The sequence below is a fragment of the Centrocercus urophasianus genome, unplaced genomic scaffold, assembly GCF_019232065.1.
Source record: "Centrocercus urophasianus isolate 14NV4802_14NV808 unplaced genomic scaffold, USGS_Curo_1.0 seq_12, whole genome shotgun sequence".
In the NCBI taxonomy this organism is placed as follows: domain Eukaryota; kingdom Metazoa; phylum Chordata; class Aves; order Galliformes; family Phasianidae; genus Centrocercus; species Centrocercus urophasianus.
The window spans coordinates 61,766,783-61,787,998 of record NW_024884364.1 but is presented as its reverse complement, the minus strand read 5'-3'; the positions used below and the strand labels follow the sequence as shown (position 1 = coordinate 61,787,998).

Below are 21,216 nucleotides of genomic sequence, written 5' to 3'. Positions count from 1 at the left end.
TAACTCAACCCTAGGTTTTCTCATTCTGTGTCAGTGGTTTCAAAGTGATAAAGGCACAGCACCAGTCTATCAGAAAACTGACATCAGATTCTGACTAGCTGTTTCCACGTTAATATCATTTGCAGACAAAAGCTGTGACTTAAAATAGCAAATATGATTGAAGAAATCAGATTCTCTCATTGAAAGGGAAGCACTCAAAATTCTGCTGAATACATAACATTCAGGCTTCCACACTATCCTCATCTGGGGAACTCAATGACTTAACCTTACTACATATGTACCATGAAAATTAAGCCATTTATGTTTCTGAAATGCTCACATACTGAAATTCGTTGATGCAGAACATAAAAAAAAAAAACATAGAAAAGCCATCATTCAAGTTTTAGAGCAGGATAACATGGCACAAGCTATATATGGATCAATCAGGGAAAATTTTTACTGTAAATCAAAATCAAAGAAAGTGCTACTGATTTCTCACACAGAGATATTTTCTCTCATACTTGCTAAGGTACACTGAATACTCTTGAGAAAATAAACTGTAGTTACCACTATGAAATATTTTCAAACAACATTTTTTAGAAAAAAAAGAAATACATACTAATACACATTAACAATGACTTTCTTTAAAAATGAGCAGTTTTGTAAATGTTTATCCAGTGAAATCTAAGTTAGTTGGATCAAAAATGTGTCACCACACAGCTTTGCTATCCAGGAGGATCAGTGCAAGCAGGCAACTGTGTACAGTTGCACTCACCTCTCACTTTAGTACAGAGTAACTTTTTGATGGCCTACAGAGACCAGAAATGAAAGTTCTCCCAGACTGGCTCAGGTGACCAGAATTTTCAGAATCCACAGAACATTTGCTCAATATCCACTTTCATCATTAATGAATGTGTGCTGATAATTACAAGATTCCCACTTACAGTGAAAGCAAATACTATCTCCACACTCTCATCTCAAACTGAAAGAAACATCAGCATGATTTCTAGTTCCTTCAGAGGAAGCTCAAAGTTATAACAACTTCTAATTTGATTATTAGAAAGCATATCTTTTTTGTCTGCCCTAAGGTTAACAGCTAAGCTTAAGGGATACTTAAAATGCCCAATACCACAATACTTCCAAATGCAGAAAGTAATCTGCTCGTTACTTTTATTATTCAGTAAAGTGATACACAACTTTCAGAGTTTGCTTAGTCTCAGGTATGAAGAGGAATACTGATTCCTGGGAAATGGAAGACGAAGTGGCAGTGGTCAGTTTTTTCCTTGGGTTTTTCTGCCACCTGGTGGTTACACAAAGCAGCTCTCTCCCTCCAATAACTGCTCTACTTTAGACAAGCTGTGAATTCACATGCTATGAATCATGTTCCTCTGACACTCCATAAACTCCCTTTCTTCACATACTTGAAGGCAATTGATAACCACTTGTATGCCACACTGTGACTCCTCACCTTCTAGTCTAGAGTAATCATAAAATAGGCATTAAACATTTTAAATATTTACCTGCAATTAATGTCCTTTTCTTCTCACAAAACTGTAGCTCAAAATATTTTATAAAACAGCTGGAAAAATCATTTAGGGGTGTCTTAGCATGTCCAAAGGCTTCCAAGACACAGTTTACCTTCAAGAAAAAAATTGTAAAACAGTGACAAGAGAAGAAAATATTTCAATAAACGTCAGTGAAATTGGTTTAGGACCAGTAACTGAAAAAATAAGACTACTTTTTAGCTTGGAATTTAACAAATTTCTTGAGAGATTTTTTTTCAGTATAGAAATTAAAGTAAAATAGTTTAAAAACCCCACCTAAGTGCCGTCAGAAAAGTGGGAGCTGTGAATGGAAGGGAAAAGACAAGGGCCCAACCTCAGACCCTTCAGTGCTATTAATTAAAACAGCTACTGGTGCAGTAGGTGGCAGCAGAAACTAGCGAACTTAATTTTGGTTTCACTCCTGTATCATTGAGATTTAGGGTGTATTTGCATAAATTAGGCTAATTCAGCACCTGGTTTGACCAGTGTGTCTTCAGTAACTTTAAATGGTGCTATGTGCAACTGCAGCAAGCACAAATCCAGGTCACTGTGTTCATTAAAGCACCTCAGAAAGGCAACTAAAGCAGAGCTATAATGTAATTCCCCCTGGATGGGATCTGCTACACCTACCTCCTCTGTCTGAAGCCAGCTATCCCACCTGAGCTATTCACAAGGAATCCTTCTATAAACAGAATGCAACTTATTTTTCTTAATATGGGATGATCCTCTTCTATCTGTACTGATTACGAGTCATTGAAACATGCTTAATTCTATACTACTTGACTAAACAAGACTAGGACTCTAACCTCTATGGTATGTGATATGATAGGATTCATATTTGCATTGCTTTTATTTGCAAAGCAGGGCAGATAAAGCACTGTGAGTGGTTACTGGTACATATTGCCAGAGTTCCTGGTGGGGATTTAAACTGTGCCAGGAGACAAGTCTCAGCAACGACAGGACTCCCACAACTTCCAATTCTCACTGCTCCCACATTTCTATCCAAAACATACAGTTTTCAGTTGTTTATTCACAAAGTTGCTATGTTCAGTCAAGTGAAAAATTTACACTTACAATGTGTTAGCATGTAGTCTAATTTACCTGATATGTAAAACAGGTTCTCCTGATTCCACAGTGTGCACTGAACATAATTTGGTTCTGCTACTGAAATCAAATATGATTGACCAAATATTTCAGAACATTTGCCTATTCCATATTTAATACACAAATACCAAGTCTATAACTTCAGTCAGTCCTTGTAGATCTTCCACAACTTTCCAATTTCTGTTTCACATACTATTACTTCAGATGTCCAAGCACTTCTTGGATGGGACAAAGACCACTACAACCACACAGAGAATCTTATTTACTTACTATAGGCAGTCAGTACATATTCAGGAGGCTGTACCTTATCACACTATATTTTCCATTCACTGAAACACTGCTTTCCAAAATAACTAAAATATATAGAAACAAAACTGGACTCGACTTTTTAGTTTCCACTCATCATAACAGTGAACTTAATCCTGCTTCCATTCAGATCAAGGCAGGAAAGAAGCCTCCTCTGACATGAAACTTCTGCACAGCAGGTGCCTTTTTCCTTGCTGTTCAAATGACTTTGCATATAAAGAGACCAGATTTTTGCCTTGTTCTACTCAAGTGTTCAGAATGCTACTTACATGCTTTATCTTTGTATCAAAGGTACTTCTGCTGGAGCTAGATCTACAAGTGAGGTGCTTCACTATTTGCTTGCAGGCTTCAGTCTTCCCAGAACCACTTTCTCCACTGTAAAATGACCAGAAAATAAAGAGAAGGTGAAATCATTGGTTTTATTTTCACATCTGAAACACTACTTATGCTTTCTACTACTTGTGTTGGAATGGATTTAAGATATCTCAGTCAAACACTCATTTGAAATAACAGAAGGTTTATGGATGGCAAATACTCAAGAAAACATAGGAGATAGACTGGCTTACTATATTGACGCGGTCTCTCAGAGCTGTCTGGCTATACTGTCTTGTACCACAAGTCAAGCCAACCAAATCTAAAGCCATTTTGAAGGTATTTACAGCAATTTTTTTATCTCTTTCTTTATCATCTGGCCAGCTAAGGAATCTGCTTACACAGCCCAATTCTTTGCAGCTGGGGAAATACTACTGTGTTAACCACAGGAGTCAGAAAGAAAAAAAAGTAAAGCTTTAGGAAGAAGAGAAAGGAAATAAAAATGAAGAGAAAAGAAAATGAAAAGATTATTTAACAGTTAGCTGGCACAGAGCTAACGTTTAACTTCTTGTTCATGATGTGGAATATATATTCCATACAATAAGAATTCCTGGGAGGAAAGACAGATGAAGAAAACGAGGTAATAGACAATTTGATCAAGGAAGAATAAAGTCAGTGAAGCCTGATTAAGGAATTCCTTAGATGCACTGTAAGTTGTTATATTGTAACTGAACCAAACCAAATGACATTTGGTGTCCCTTCCTCATTTACCTGCTTGATCAAACTTTAAAGGCTGCTTCTATTACAGTCAGTTAAAATACAATGATCGTGCTGGTTGGTCAGACTGTAGTCTAGTTTATGAAAATAAGAGGGCAGCAAAATACATTACTGGCCTGGCCACTGCCTTATATATAGGAATCTCATTTCAAATGAGAAAACAATTAAATAAAGGAAGAAATAAAAGAGAGAAGAAAAAAAAAGTTTTCATAGTTGAGATCTCTGTGTCACTTAGTTCTTATGGGACACACGCAGCTCTGGTGGATATCATATTTGTCTGCTCGATAAGATGCATTCCTTGGTGTCAAGAGGATTTCTCATTACTCTATGTGATATATCAGGCTGCTTTTAAGTATGTCCTTCTTTAGTAACAGGCTGACCCTGGACTTCAAACTCCTGCTGTTATCTGCAGGAGGTTTGTAGTCCAAGGTTTGCAACCTGGATATATGATATGCAAAGCCTTCAAATAATAGGTCACAAAGCCATATTTAAACCAGGTCTTAAAACAAATCACTTGAAATCAAGGTCACCACCATAGCAAATGTGAAGCTAGCATCTCTCAGGATTGACCAGATGTAAGTGCACTATACACTGCTCAATCTTCAGCTTCTGACTTCCTACAACAATTCATTTCATGTTAGATTATATTTGATGTCACTCTCAAGCATGGATTCCCTCTCTGAATGTTAATATTACAAAGCTGCCTGCCTGTTTTCTAAGTAGATGCATTAGTTTTCTGCCTTTATAATGGCTGTGTCCAAACTCTGTGTTCTTTTAAACTGTCATCAGTAATGGGAGAAGAAAAAAAGTGACACAAGGGCATTAGTCCTGCGATGCTCCTCCCCTAAAGACATTTCATACTCTTGCAAACTACAGACCTTATGCCTGTACTATGCAGAAGGTCAGTGAGCCTGCAGACAGATATCAATATCTCTTGAGTCACACTTCCTACTGTTCACTCACATGAGCAGTCCACTGACGCCTGGGTGCCATGATATGAAACAATTTTATCCCTCCACAATACACTTGGACCACAATCACAGCTGCAACCTTCTATCATCATATCACAGGTTAACAGCAGGACTGGCAACAGTGGTTCATTCAATTATTTCAGCTTACCCAGAATTTCTTTGCACTTAAAATGTCTCAGAAATTTATCAACCACAGCTACACATGATGTCACTGAGCACAAGTGCTCGGATGTTTGAAAATCAAATCTCTAACAGCCCACACCTTGTCCAATGCACGCTGCCTTTTATACCCACTGGCAGATAACTGTATCATTCTGATATTCACATTATTTATTTCTGAATTCAGATAGTTTCCTTAACTGGATCATTGCTGTTTTGTAAACGTCAACTCCAATGTAATTAATCATATAAATCATGTGCTTGGGGGAAATTGTGACAAAATATAGAAGGAAGGAAGGAGCTACCTGTCTCTTCAGATCACAGAACAGGCAGAGTTTGGCCCTGTTCCATTTACACTTCTGACCAATTCTGCAGTAATATTTAAAATAAACAAAGACTACTCTTGTGCTACTTGGATTACAATCAGAAATGTTGGAAAATTTCCAACAGAATTTGTTTCATATATGATTCCTAACAGTTTTAAAGCTAGATTCAGATCAGATACAGTTGCTACACTGTATGACTTCCTGAAGCCAGGCCCTCAACATCCCACTCTCAAGCATGTACGTTATTAATACAAATTCCCATTCTGATAGTGTGTATCCAGGGAAAAGAGAGAAACCTTTTGGAAGGCCAGAAAAATTTCTTCTCAATTTGCATGGTAGCACAGCAAGACACTGGGTCCTGCTCCATGTCCAAGGTTCCTAGTCTTGAAATATACATGTATGAGTAACACTGCTAAACATAAAATAACTAAATAACTCTGCGTGTTAGTGGGAAATTATATTTGTGAAGTAAACTATTTTGAAAAATGTATTTCTAAACAATTTTATATTATAAATAAGATGATCAAACCATAGTACCACAGCTCACTGCAATTACAATACACTGAATTAGAATTTAAAAAATACGAAGTATTAACCTGAACAGAATATATGTGGTGATGCTAACCTGAGGAAATCAAAAGCTGTCAAGTCAGCCCACTTTAAAAGATGAAGATTTCTCTCAGTCCCAGGTTATTGGGCTTATAAATGTGGTTTATTTCAGAATAAAATCTCTGGATATTGACATTCCTGTCTCCTAACTTTTATACAACAATTCATTACATATATTCCTTAAGGCATGTTGTTCTTCTTTAAATCACCAAATTAGCCATTAGCATCCCATAAACCATTGGCTTGATTGACTGAAGATCCTTAGCTTTTAACAAGCTTATAAACTATGCTTAGACTTCCCAGATAGCTCTGACTTATCTTGTCGGTGGTTAATGCATTTTCATATCCTGTATGGCAGGAACAAAATCCAGTCAGAAGCAAGTTAATTATGAAAAGCCTATCTATTGACTATTTAAAAGCATAACACATCTTTATTTTATTTGATAACATTCATAAAAAGTATATTCACAGCTAGCTCTTGGTGTTAAGCATACATCAATGGGATAGGCTTACTATAAACTAAAAGTAATTATGAATAACTGGTAGTAATCTCTTCAATAATTTGGACATACCCTTTTCTACTGTAAAATAGAAACATGATTTCAGTGAGTGGACATTTGTGAAGTGTCCAAATAGCAATCATAATAATAAAAATGTTTAACACCGTAGCTCCATGGACGAAGTTAAGAGTAAAGCTTCAGAATACAGGAAAATAAGTAAAGTAGAAAGACACAAAGAAGGCCAGGAGAAAAACTAATAAATAGATATGAATTGTCCTAAGCACTTAAAATGGACCTCTTACAGGACACTAACTACGAGCAGCACCACTTACAGTAAGTATAACTGCTTGGGACTGTACGACAAGTTCACTCATTGATGTCAATAAGCAGAGATTTAAGCAAGTTTGTTGTAAGGGACTTGGGTAAAGAGATGCCAAACTCCTGGTTCAATCAGGATTAAGCATGAAATAAATAGCACTGTGAGACTCTGCCCAGAAAGCATGAACCTATTCTGAACACACACATGGGCTGAAAATTGAAGTAGAACTTGAAGTGTAGCGGTGGTTTCAGGATGATTGCCTTGGACATAACTCTGGTTCAGTCAACTTCAGGAGTCTCTAACTCTAATCATTATTATCCTTTGTGAAAACGTGGCAGGCAAAAATGACTAGACTAAGAAGAACAGTATCATTAAGGGTTATGCTGTGCGCAGAATTCATTAGCGCACACTGTATGTGTGCAATAAAAGAGTAATTCATGAATCATTAACAACAGCCACTAAATTGATGGAAGGTTTCTTTTCGTAATTAAGCTTTGGCAGGAAAAAAAAATGAACTGACAAACATTGCTAATAAAACATAAACTTTATCTCTCCAGAATAAAGAAGCATGATGAAGATGACAGGACTAACATGCATAGGGCATATTTTCTGAAACTCTTTCTAGTATTGTTGAGAAGAGAATGGGTAACCGGATATACTGAAAATAATTATCTTAATTATCTTCTATAAAGAAATTACTTTTTTTTTTTTTTTTTTTTTTAAATTTTAGTTTTTATTTTTCCCCCTTAAAAACAAACTATGAATTTTCAGGAAAGATTTAGGAGACAGTTATAGATATTGCCATCACTTATGTGGTAGCTTATATTTAAACCAGACATATTTTGAGAACTGCACGTGAGAATAATATATTAACATTGCCATGATACTATTTCTCACTGCTCCATATCACATCATAACTACATAACATGCACATCAAAATAGCAGTCATCTCACAGTAAAATTTACTACAATAAAAGTAAAGCACCGTGTTTATAAACTCAACTAACAAGTTACATATAATATAAAGTATTATTATACATAATTAGAAGAAAAGTAGACCTAAAAATAAATACACATTAGGAGTTTATTCTATATTTGCATCATTTCCTTTGCATCCAATTGTAATAGATGACAAAAGTATCATCTTAGTGAGCACTTTCCAGAGTATTTGTATGTCAAAAATGGCATCTCTTGCAATTATCAAGGCAACTTTATTCTGAGTTTTTTATTCCACAGGAATAATCAATTTTCACTGGATTTACTGCTAATAAGACCAAACAAATCTAGCACCCTTATGATTTAGCGTGGCTATTTGCCTATGTGGCATTCTATGAACTATTTAGACTAAGCCAAAACCAGTGGGCCCTGCCAGTCCTGCTGTGGACTTAATGTACAAGCTTCAAATACTGACACAAGTCCATATCCACATAAACAGAATCCAATAAAACTGTATATATACAATTGCTGTTATGTGCTCACTGTAATTGTTGTAACTTCACAACACTATGGTTAGCAGCTCTTGTTAACTACCTCTAGAATTACAGGTAGTTCAAGAGCAATGGTAAGTTCTCTCAAATTGTTCAACTTTATGATTGAGCAGCTACATCAAATTTGCCACGCTCTTTGCTTTCAGGTAGGCTGAAGGAAGAAAAGGGAGGGCAGCAGATTAACAGATGTAGGGAGCCAAGAGAATTCAAAGATTCACTGAAATAAAAGCAGCGCATCTGGATGAACCTCTGTTTTACTGGAGATTTTTAATAGTTTTATTTGCAATCTTGAATGTACTTACCATTGGAACAACCGTAAATTACATAAAATGCCCTACATTGAAGATGGAGCTCTAAATAACAAGCACAGGGTTTCACACAACATGTGAGGCAGAGTGGAAGCTCCAATACAGGTGCATCAACTCAGAGATTTCACTTTTGTAAAGGATTTCTCTTTTTATTTTCATTAGATCCTATTTCTAATTCCTTTCCATGTAATATTAGCAATGCACATAATAGCTTTGAATTCTTTATCATTAATTCTTTGTTTGTAATTAGATCCAGTTAGATGGAGTGGCAAGTTCCCAAGAAAATTTATGAACTTGAGGTATAATTAAATCTTTTTTGGTCCTATTCTGCACTAGTGTATGATATAGAGATCAGTACACAGAAAGAAATCAGTTGGAGGAAAAAATAAAATGGAAATCTTAAGTACTGAGTCCTGGAGGGAACAGCTGAAAGGCAAAAGTAGTAAAATAGTTAATGGAAAGATAAAATTCACCTGAGGATAAAGCACTGGGGACGCTGCTCCTGGAACAGCATGTGGTAAGCTCTTTCAGCACAGGAAAATATATGAGGGGGAAGTGTGGCGCACAGTTTTCCAGAACTGCTTAAATAAAGCTGGGTGACCTGAAAAAATGTTGTAAATCAACACGATCAACATATTTCAAATTGTGTTTCATCCCTCCCACACCCCTCACCCCCACCTCCTTGATGCCAGGTCTTTGTACAACTCTCCATATGCATAATGAAAAGAATCTCTGTACGTATATATGGCACTCCTTAAGTGCCATATGGTACCTGAGTTTAACTAAAAAAAAAAAAACAGAACTGTTAAGTATAAAAGTGCTAATTAAGATACAAAATTAAACAGAACTATGGCACTCCACAGTGCTCCTTTTTTGAACTGAGTAAAACAACATGATCTGAAAAATCTTCACACTCTTATTGCCAGCGCATAATGTTTGCAAGGTTAGACATTTTACTACTGGACTTAAAGACGCATTTGCTCTACTCTGATGATTGAACTCCGCACAAATGTGACACAACAAGATGACCATAGGAATCACTGTTTCTACAGACAGTTACTATGTCGTCTCAAAAATGGTGTCTGTTAAGTTTCTAGCAGTGCTACTATAGTAGTAAAGAGCATTTCAGTGTAAAAATGCGTTAATACTATCATCTAATAACTGTATCAAATGAAGCACAGTATAGTAATGCATGACACTATTTTATCTCAGTGTGAAAAACTGATTACAAAATGATTTGTTTTGGTAGTTTATTGGAACTAGGAGTGGAAGGTCAACATAAAATTGCCAAGTTATGACAAATGAATGTAAAAGGAAGAAAATCTGAGATGTTGTTATTGTTGTTTCTGAATAATATACACGATCATTTTTTCATTGCTTCATTCTGGATTTAAAAATTATGTCAAGGCCAATATATTTGAATTCTTTTTCTTTACAGCTCCTTCTTGGTACACAACTTAAGCAAAATACACAATGATAGGAAAAATATAATTATACAACACCCTATGGCTTATGGATGATTTCCATTTATAGAAACTAAATTTAGTCTTCATACTTGAAATCTGCTGCTATTACCACCAAACATCACAGATCTATTGATACACACAAAGCACTCATGATGCAGCAAGCAAACACAGATTAATTTGCTTACCAGATTTTGAGCAATTTATAATCCTTGTTAAACTAAACAAATATATTTTATTGTACCTAATACAGCAAGGGACCTGAATTCATTGCCATTACAAGAAAATAATGAATGTAGGATGAGAATTAAAAATCAAAAATCAACAGCCATGCACACACTCTGTCTCTGGAATGTCTCACTGAGGATGAAGCAGAGACCAAGCCATTCATAACAATCCACAAAGTCTACTTAATTTAGTACTGATGTCCGCATACTGACATGATAAATTCCCTGTAAGCAACTAGTTTACCTCGTAAGTAAAAAACGAGAAAGCTAAGGATCCTAGCAAAGAAAAAGAAACTTCAGAAACACTTCTTCAGCAGCTGTGTGCAGCTGACAGTGCAGACACAGATTCATGTTTGCCCCTATGCTATCTGTGCCCAACACACACCATACCTTTGTGACTGCCCCAGCATAGTCTAAGCTCAAACCAAGTACTCTGCATTCCTTGCTTATACAGTGCCTGAAGTGAATGGCCTGACACGGAGCTCAGGCAGCAAGTCTGAGCCTTCCAGCACCTCTCAAGGTTTTCATCTTCATAACTGCATTTTTAGCAAGCTGTGAATGCAAGCAACCATTGTATAAAGCATGGTCATCTCTTCCTGCAAGTCTGGAAGTAGCAGAAGCCACCAGTGTTACACTGCACATCAGGAACCACATTTTAACTATTGTGCATGCTATCACTCACAAAACATTAGCAAGGTGGCTTTTACACAAATAAGACATAGATAACAAAAACAGTGGTATCACAGAAGAAATACAAAAATTTTTGCTACTTATTTAAACTAAGATGCTCCCAACATAAGAAAGGGCGTTTATATAGGTTAATTACAGAAGTCTGGCCTGTTAACTAATTATATGAATGCACTGAAAAAAACTCCACACTATAACATTTTACAGACAGAATGCTTACCATGGTGGAATAGATGGGAAGTTCTTTAAATGGGTTAACAAGCAGCAATTTATCACCAATGTAGGTCTGAAGAAAAAAAAAACAACAAAGGCACTGAGACATATCACATAATTGCTTTATTAAGAAATAAATTAATTCCTAAGGAGTCTAATGTTTTTCTTCCAGGAAAGACTTTTCACAAAGCATCTTAAGTCTAGCTATCAATACATTAAATATAATTTGAGAATTCGGTGCTTTTAAATTCTTGTTAAATTGAGATCAAAATTTACAATTCAGATAGCATTAATTACTCTTTGTAATAAAACAGAATTCTTTATAATGGAAAATTATGCACAGAAAAAATGCACTCCATAAATTATTGTTATGTTACTTGAAAGTTACTTTGCAACCCACTATTTTTAAATTACAAAAATGTGACACAGCTAACACATAAACAAGTTCCTCAAGCAAATTCATGGGTTCAACATCAGAATTCAGAAATGCTATATTCACTACACAGAACTGGTACGTTAAAATAGTTTTCTTGTGGGATAAGACAGCAATGGATACATATATTACAAGTTACATATGCTCATGAATATACACAAGCATATGAAAAAAAGAGATAGCTATATTAAAAATAAAAGCAAATCATCCATTGATTGCAAAGGTTCTGAGATTTCACTATTTCATGTTTAAAAACTCATATTTGAAAGATGTACTGAAGTAGAAGGTTGTAGGTCACCCTTGCTGCTATACTTCTCACTCCATTTAAGTAGCTGTTACTGTATCACGCTCTTACAATGCAAAAATTTCAGATCTATGTCTCCAAAGAAGTGTGACAGTAAATTATTATATGAACAGTCACCATTGTGTTGCCTTTTGCCAAATGAAATATTTTTATTTTGGGAGAAGGAATATATTGCCTTCTGTAGAAAATACACTTTTTTCCTTATGAAATGAAGTAATTTATTTCCTTTCTCTCCTTCAGAGCTGGGTTTTCCTGTGGAATGGAACTTTACTGCACACCTTGAAACATGAAATAAGAAGTCTTTGATGTTAAGGAGATTTTCGTGTTTCACATTAATATGCCACTCAACTGCTCAATACATCAGAAATAAGTTCTGAGTAAGATAAGAACAGAGATAGCAAAATTTTCAAGTGCGACTTTTTGTACAGGAGTACAACTACATGCTTCCAATATTTATTACAGCATTGACTAGAAAATTTACATTATGACTTTTTTGCTTGGTATCTAGATGACTTAGGATATAGAGAATGATTTATTTAATACAGGAAGAGATTATGAGTAATTAAAACTTCCATGATTATGTCTTATTTTTTTTTCTAAATTCCCAGCAATCATATGCTCTTTTAAATTTAAATTTTAAATTTAAATTTAAGTTAGCATAACATTATAAGATGGAAGGATCTTCCAGCAGTTTCAGAGGGAAAGATTACACGTGCCTATCTATTTTTTTCAGTACGGACGTTCAGTGAAATAAACATGTTGGTTTTATCTGAGCCTATTTAAAGTATTATTCCATTTTTCATTTCTGGTTTTCCTGTATAAACTCTAGAAATTGCAGGGCTTACACACACATATGTCGTCATCCATTCAAATATTAATTATAAGTATGGGTCAGGTCACTGTCCAATAGTTGTAAAAGTAATCCTACAAGTTTTATCTTATTTTCTTCTGCTAAAGGCTTACTGTTGATAATAGTAACTCACATATATTTGATTATTATTGAAACGCTTCTGAATCTCATAAAGTAGGCTGCTGTCTGTTAGTTCACTCAGAGAAGCCAAGTCATCATTCGGAGCTGGAGGCATAAGCTTGATCTAGAAAACACAAGTTACACAGAGAAATAAGGCAAATTCACAGCCAATCATTTTATACTCTAATGTTCTAACAAAAAGCATAAGCTTAGATCACTAGAATTTATGTACACTGCAATAGACAGCTATATGTCACTCCTCCCATACCATTAAATGATCGTAAGCAAAAGAAGTACATCAAAAACAATTAGGATTGATAAGGTGTACAACTCTATGAGTTTGAACATACACCCCCATTTGAATGCCACTGATTCTATCTAAACACTGATTCTATCGAGAGCAGTTCATTGAACAGTTATGGCAGAACAACACTATACAAGTGTATACATGTAAACTATTTACTGCCTAATAATTAGCAAATCTTTCATATTACTCTACATCATAAAGGATTTAAAATTCTATTAGAATTCAGTAGATTAAAAGGAAGTTAATAAAAAGTGGAAATCGTATCATGAAGGACATCAAAACAGATTCAGAAACAGCTAGTAGGCAAAACGGGTGAATTAAATAAGCCTTGTACTTCTGAGATGACAAATATAAGCCCTGCAAGGTAAAGTAAAAAATAAGAAAACAATAAATATCAACCAACAGAATTGGAGACAGAAGAAAAAACTCAGTGTGTTGGGGAAATTTGATTAAAGCCAAAATAAACACTGATACATCAAGTTGTATCAAACACTGATACAAAAATTATGATCAAAGCTTACAATTTAGCTAAATTCTTTTCTTTACGCTAAAGAAATAAATTATTGAACATCAAGAGAATACTTAGAAACAGAAAATCCTCATGTGAATGACAACAGAATGATGTGATTTGTTTGTTTTGAGTTTACTAAAGTACTCTGCAGTGTCTACTTTGAGTATGGATGATGAAGATGTTCAGAAGCAGCAAGCAGACCAGGAGATTTTGGGGGGAACATGGAGTGCCCTTCTGATAAGGAGAAGACCCCAATGACTATGGATACTAGTGTTTAATATTGACACAATCTGATCCCAAACTACTTAGTTCACATTGTTTTTATAGATTCAAGGTATAATCAAGAAATCTGGGTTTTCTTCCTACATCTGTCAGAGCTGTACTGATTGATACTGCTGAAGAATTTCATCTTAATAAAATTAGACTAACAATCTCACTTCATGTCAGTACTTCAAGATTCTTGAAACATATATGCAAATACAAACTTAGAGCATTTGTCCAATCAAATTATTTATCCTGACAATGGTAGTATTGAATATCAGCATCAAAATATTCACTCAATGGTGATTACTTACTCTTCTCTCTTCCCAGGAAGAGATAAATGATGCACACCAAATATCATTACCACAGAACTATTTGCCCATCTCTCCAACTTTTCAATCAATATTAATCTTATCTCTTATACCCCTATATCTTCAATTAAAGATTAAGCAGCAAGGTAGCTAGCACCATCAAGAAGGGAAGAAAACTCTTGGAAGAAAAAAAAAAATAAAAGGAAAATGGTATTTATTTGGATTCTTTTAAAAATGATCCAAACAAGCTTAAGACAAAGATTATTTAGAAACAGAGAGATAAAAAATTTTCATTCTTTTAATTCTACCAAATATCTTTAGCTAGGAGTCTGGGGCTGCTTTTGTTTTGCAAAAATGTTGAGATTTCAGTACTGTCATACTTTAGAAAACAGATACCAAAACACACACTTTATACTTGACTGGCTTCTATGCTCTTTTGTAGTTTTAAGAGCCAGTATTATACCAGCTGCATAGATGAACAACAAGGCAGTAGTGCCCAATTACACACTTTAATGATGCTTTCTATTTCCTGCTTTCCCCCATAAAATTGTGGAAAAAATACCTCTCAATTCATTAATCCAGAAAGCAATAAATGTATAAATATAAATGTAAAAAAGAGAAGGTACCTCAAGGATGTCATTTCCTAGATTTAGCTGATGTAATTACTGTTTTTACAAATACATTTATTATTCACATAACCCAAGATGTAAACTGCAAATAGGCCAACTAAAAATTTAACAGCCCTCATTTTCCCTGGTTGAATCTTTTTCAGAAGAGATCTACGCTGAAATGGTTACTCGTTACTATGACTAATCTTCATTTTTAAATCTATTAGGGAAATGACAACTTTTTTCTTACAATATTTGTCCTATCAAGGCTCAGAAAGAAGAACATGAGTTTTGAGCAAGCCACATATAAGCAGGTGGATTCCACAGGCTGCCTGCTATATCTTTGTCTTTCTATCTGCTTATTCTGCAGGTGCATTCCTCATCCCACTAAACTGAACGTAGATTTCAGTGCTGGGGCTGATACTCTTTAATATCTTCGTTAATGACATTGACAGCGGGGTTGAGTGCACCCTCAGCAAGTCTGCTGATAACACGAAGATATGGGGTGCAGTCAACACACCCCAAAGAGACAGGATGCCATCCAGAGGGACCTAGACAGGTTTAAGCACTGGGCCCATGAGGTTCAACAAATCCAAGTGCAAAGTTTGCACCTGGGACAAGGCGACCCTCACTAATAATACAAGCTGAGAGGTGAAAGGACTGAATGCCAAACGTGCCAAAAAAAGACCTGGGGGGACTGATGAATGGGAAGCTGGACACAAGCCAGCAATGTGCCCTCACAGCCCAGAAAGCTACCATACCCTGCATCAAAAGAAGTGTGGCCAGCAGGTTGAGGGAGGTAATTCTGCCCCTCTACTCTGTGCTCCTGAGGCCTCTCCTAGAGTACTGCATCCAGATGTGGAGTCCTCAGACAGGAAAGACACAGACCTGTTGAAGAACATCCAGAGGAGAGCCACAAAAATGATCCAAGCGATGGAATATCTCTCATGCAAGAACAGGCTAAGAGACTTGGGACTGTTCAGCCTGGAGAAAAGAAGGCTCTGAAGTGACCAGATAGCTGCCTTTCAATAGCTAAGGGAGAGCTATAGGAAAGAAGGGGACAGATTCTTAAGCAAGGTCTGTGGAGACAGAACAAGGGGAAATGGTTTCAATTTAATGAGGGTAGATTTAGGTTAGATATCAGGAAAAAGTCTTTTACAGTGAGGGGGGTAGTGAGGCACGGCAACAGGCTGCCCAGAGGTATGGTGGATGCCCCACCTCTGGAGACTTTTAAGATGAGCCTGGATCAAACTATGGGAAGTCTGATCTAGCTGTGGATGTTCTTGTTCATTACAGGGGAGTTGAACTAGATCACCTTTAAGAGTCCCTTTCAACTCTAAGAATTCTATGATTCTTTTGTCACATAGAAGAAGATAGAAATTCTTGCTTTTTTTCTTTTTTCTTTTTTTTTTTTTTGCTTTTCTTTTTTTTTTTTTCCTCCTATTACCATGGTAGTTGGATGTAAGACTGGCTGGAAAAAAGAATTCCCCTTGGCATTTTGATAACGCACATTGGAACAGAACAAAATTAACAGAAGAAAAGCAAAATCCTTTTAAAATCTCTTTATAGCTTCTCATAGAGAGTCAGCAGATGAAAGACAGAATCCTACATCCTCCTTCCCTTACCAATGTGCTCACCAAGTTTGCAGCAACCAAATCAACACAGCTCTTTAATATGCTTCCTTGAGTTCTGCCAAGACACAGAACTCCCGTGCTGTGAAGGTTGGATTAGAGCATTAGCCTGAGGTTTGTTCTGTAAAATTAACACACTTCCTTCTCGGCCCATTCCAGCCAGCGCTCAGTCAGATAATGCATTGATATCATTCAGGTATGCTGCCAATGTTCTTTGCCAGTAGGCTGTTTGGACACAGACCTGTCTTTTTAAGGAGAAAAGAGTTTTGTCTTGTGGAAGATAGATGTGCACTGACACATCTCACATGTCTCTAGGTGAGAGAACAGGCTCATGCTTCTTTTATTTCATAATATAGGTAATAGCCAAAGATGCTGACTCTTCAGGTTAATGTTTAAAAATGTAAAGCACTCAGTTAAACTCCTGGATGTGTAAGGTAACAGAAGTCTTTCACCATCAACATGCTTTTCTACATCCTTTAGGGTTTGGTGACTATATATTTTGTAACAGAGTCTTTGCATCAAAATTCACAGCTCAGTGAGCAATAATATCATACAAAATGTAAACTGAGGTGAGAATGACAAATAAGAAACACTCAATACAATAAATGCACAAACAATTTGACTTGATCATGAACATCATTTTCATCATTAATAACCTTTTTGCAGACTACAAATGATCTACAAAATCATTCTTATCATTCATTTTTTTGAGCATACAGATGACTTTTCTCTACTTTTTTTAACTTGATGCTCTTATCTGGCTATCTTACTCCATGATGTATATTTTACAAAACAGTCAATGAAGTAAAACGGTCATAAATAAAGCATAAGTTCTATACAACTATGCCTTAGGATGCTATTAATTTTGAGATTTTCCTAATGCTAACAAAGACTACTATTCACTCATTTAAATTACATTCACTTAGCAATATTCATTAACTGCTCAGATAACTATCTCTAATCATTTTTGCATTTAATTGCTTGTGATATAAAGTAAGTAAAGCATTATAGGTTTTACATATGAAGCTGTGATATACATAACTGCCCCTTGTATATCTACTAGGTGACACTAAAACAATAAAAAGGGCATCAGAGGTTACCATCACAGATTTCAGGAGAAATCTCAATAGGAGAAAGGAAATATCACTCCTGTTTTTAAGAAATGGAGAAAGCAAGAGCCATGGATCAGGCAGGTGAGCCTCACATCTGTGTCAGGATGTATCATGAAGTAGATTCTCACGGAAGCTATGCTTAGACATATGTGAGACAGGATATGATCCAAGACAGCCAGCACGGCCTGTCCAACCTGGTGGCTTTCTATGACAGAGTGATAGCATGGGTGGACAAAAGAAGGGCAACTGATTTCATCTAGCTGAACTTCTGTAAGGCCTTTGACACAGTCCTGCACCACATCCTTATCTCTAAATTGCAGAAATGTGGATTTGATGGATGGAGTAGGGGGATAAAGAGTTGGTTGGAAGGTCACAACCAAAGTGTTTTGGTCAATGGCTCTACATCCATGTGGAGGGCAGTCATGTGGAGGTGTACCCCTGGGGGGTCTGCCTTGGGACCAGTGTTCTTCAACATCTTTATCAATGATCCACATTGTAGGATTGAGTACATCTTCAACAAGTTTGCTGATGACACCAAGCTCAGTGGTACAGTTGACACAAAAGAAGGAAGGGATGCCATCCAGAAGGGCCTGGACAGGCTTGAAAAGTGGGGCCACCTGAACCTAATGAAGTTCAAGCAGGCCAAGTGCAAAGTGTTGCATTTGGGTCGGGAAATCCCAGATATGTATACAAACTGCAACTAGAACTCATTGAGAGCAGCCCTGCCAAGAAGGGATGCTGGTAGGCAAAAAGCTGAACATGAGCCAGCAGTGTGCACTTGCTGATCAAAAGGAGAATCATATCCTGGGCTGCATCAAAGGAGCAGTGGCTAACAAGGAGAGAGAGGTGATTGTCCCCCTCTACTGTGTCCATCTCAGGCCCCCTCTGGAGTACTGCACCCAGGCCTGGAGCCCCAGCACAAGAAAGGCATACAGCTGTTGGAGCAGGTTCAGAGAAGGGCGATGAAGATGGTCAAAGGGCCAGAGCACTTCTCTTCATGAAAAAAAAAAGGGAGAGGTGGACTTGCTTAGCTTAGAGAAGAGAAGGCTCTGGGGAGACCAGTATTTGAGGAGAACTTATAAACAGGAGAGAGACTGACTTTTTACATGATCTGATAGTGATAGGACAAGGAGGAATGGCTTTAAACTAAAAGAAAGGAGATCTAGGTTACACGTTAAGCAGAAACTTTTTACACTGAGAGTGGTGAGACCGGCACAGACCATCCATAGAAGCTCTGCATTCCCCATCCCTGGAGGCACTGAAGACCAGGTTGGATGGCATCATGGGCAGCCTGAGCTGGTGGGGGGCAGCCCTGCCCATTGTAGAGAATTGAAACTAGATAATCTTTAAGGTTCTTGCCAAGCCATTCTATGATTCTATTAATAATACTTAAACAAGAACTATAAGGCAAAGATAAAATATTTTAAAGAATCTAATTTAAAAAAGATAAGATGTAACCTGTATTTCTTTGCTGAATTAGTACAAGTAGAAAAATATCCTCACAGCTGAGAGGAGAAATTGCCAGCTAGACTAAAATTCTGGAAATTACTCATACTTCTTTCTTTGTTTGGCAACACAGACTTTGAAATTACATATGATCAAAGAACAGCTTCTACCTTGGAAAAGGCAAAAGCTAACAATAAACCAAGAAAGACCTAAAATGCTGCATAAATGTAGTAATTTGATCACCATTTAATTTACTTCATGCAATAAAAATCTTGCTTCGTGAGAAATAATATTTTGTTAAAATACTTTTTCATTATTTTTGCAATTAAAAATACCTGAGGCTACATATAAAGCTGTTAGTTTTCTCAAAGCCAAAAAAGTTATGGCCTTTCTCTATTAAAAATGCATGTTTCAGATGTAATAAGATGAAATTTTTCTCTCTGATCCTCCAATAAAGACCTAATCTGCATGCCATATTGCCCAAGAATGTATGCTATTTCTGACACAAAGCACTGGAAATATCATGCTGATGTATTTCAATAATATATGAACATAAAATCCAAGCAGTGACTCCAGATATCCTACTGAAAAATTAAACAGAACATGATTACTTTGAATATAGTTTGTAATGCAACTGGTAAGAATAAGAGACAGTGAAATCCATTAGAATTAGTATACCTACGTGGGAGGGGTAGTGGGAAGGGATTGTTCAAAGTTTTCCTTCGGTATCACCACTAAACAAAAATTCTAGCTTCCAAGTTCATTCTGCTGTCATGTCTTTGAATTGACCTACTGTGGGAAGTGGCACAGAAGTATTGAGAGACAAAAGTCATGTCTTAAGATCTGCACTGGGACTCAGAAGTGACTCTAAACATCATGGTTGAGGGGAAAGATATCAGCATGGAAACCCTTGGTTGCCCTTTCTCAACTTGAGGATCAGTTGTTTCTCTGATCGGCTTCTGCATATGTTTTACCATGAAGCTAACGTCTAACCTAGAGATATTTAAAACTTGAGTAATTTTAGCAAGGTCTGCACAAAAACAGCATCAAAGAAAAGGAAGTACGTATATTTTTGTCCGAACTTCTGTTGAACATACAAAAGGAAATACCAGTTTCAGCAAGACTCTGTTAAGCAACTCCCTCTCTTTCTGTATAATTGTAATAGGGCTCTTACTAAAGCAGATGGAAGCATTTCTACCATTTCTTCTTTGTTGGATTGACTGTGTTTTTGTCACAAGAGTGCACAGTCAGCAAGGCCACAATTGGTATGAAATGAAAACAAGATGTAAGCCAAGTGTAAAGCATTTTGTGGTATCTTACAGTGGAAGAGACTGAATAGCAAACAGCGTGCTCCATGGCATTCCAAAACTGAGCACTTTCAGAGACAGACTCATAGGACTGACATATGAATTCACTGATTGATCTCATATGATTAACACAACAATCCTTTGAAACATATTCAAGAAGCACTGGAATATGAACGCTTCTGCCAAGGCAGCATAGTTATTATAAACTGAACATGGTTTAAATGAAATCAGCATTCTGCTCCTTCGTTATGCTTCAAACGCACAGCAAGTGACTTTAAAAGGAAATCCTTCCTTCCAGCCCCCAGTTCTAAGTAGGTGTTTTTTTTGCACATGGCTAAATGCTTCTGGAATACGTGTTTCCCAAATACATACAACAAAATATAAAGCCTCCCCAAAAAATAATACTTAGGTTCTAAATATTTAAATTTAGAACATACCAGATTTATAAGCAATAGGTAATTGCCTCCTTTTGCATTCACCCCATGCACTGAATAAGGCTGTAATCCTGTAAAGTGTGCCTGCATCCTAATATATCAGAACATGACAGGGAGTTAACACTGCAGCTGAAAATCTGGCAACTCCTCTCTCTGAATTAGGCACTAATTTTGCAATTTAAGATTCCCCAGACATTGCATTTTGGTTTTTCAGTATCCCAAGTCGTTTTTTTTTTCCTTTGTAAAACCAAGCTGGAGACTGGAGCACACTTTGAGAAGCACTAAGACTT

The 21,216-nt window shown here is 36.4% G+C and overlaps 1 protein-coding gene across 1 annotated transcript in view; it reads right to left on the bottom strand.

Moving 5' to 3' along the window:
* The window catches only part of MYO16 (myosin XVI), a 261,913-nt gene that overhangs the window by 148,776 nt on the left and 91,921 nt on the right, over nucleotides 1-21,216 (bottom strand). The window contains exons 10-14 of the mRNA XM_042810398.1: nucleotides 13,012-13,122; nucleotides 11,299-11,364; nucleotides 9,175-9,302; nucleotides 3,203-3,308; nucleotides 1,500-1,617 (exon numbers count right to left, since the gene is read on the bottom strand). Of these exons, the coding sequence (XP_042666332.1) occupies nucleotides 1,500-1,617; nucleotides 3,203-3,308; nucleotides 9,175-9,302; nucleotides 11,299-11,364; nucleotides 13,012-13,122 (529 nt within the window). The remainder of the gene's footprint in view (nucleotides 1-1,499; nucleotides 1,618-3,202; nucleotides 3,309-9,174; nucleotides 9,303-11,298; nucleotides 11,365-13,011; nucleotides 13,123-21,216) is intronic.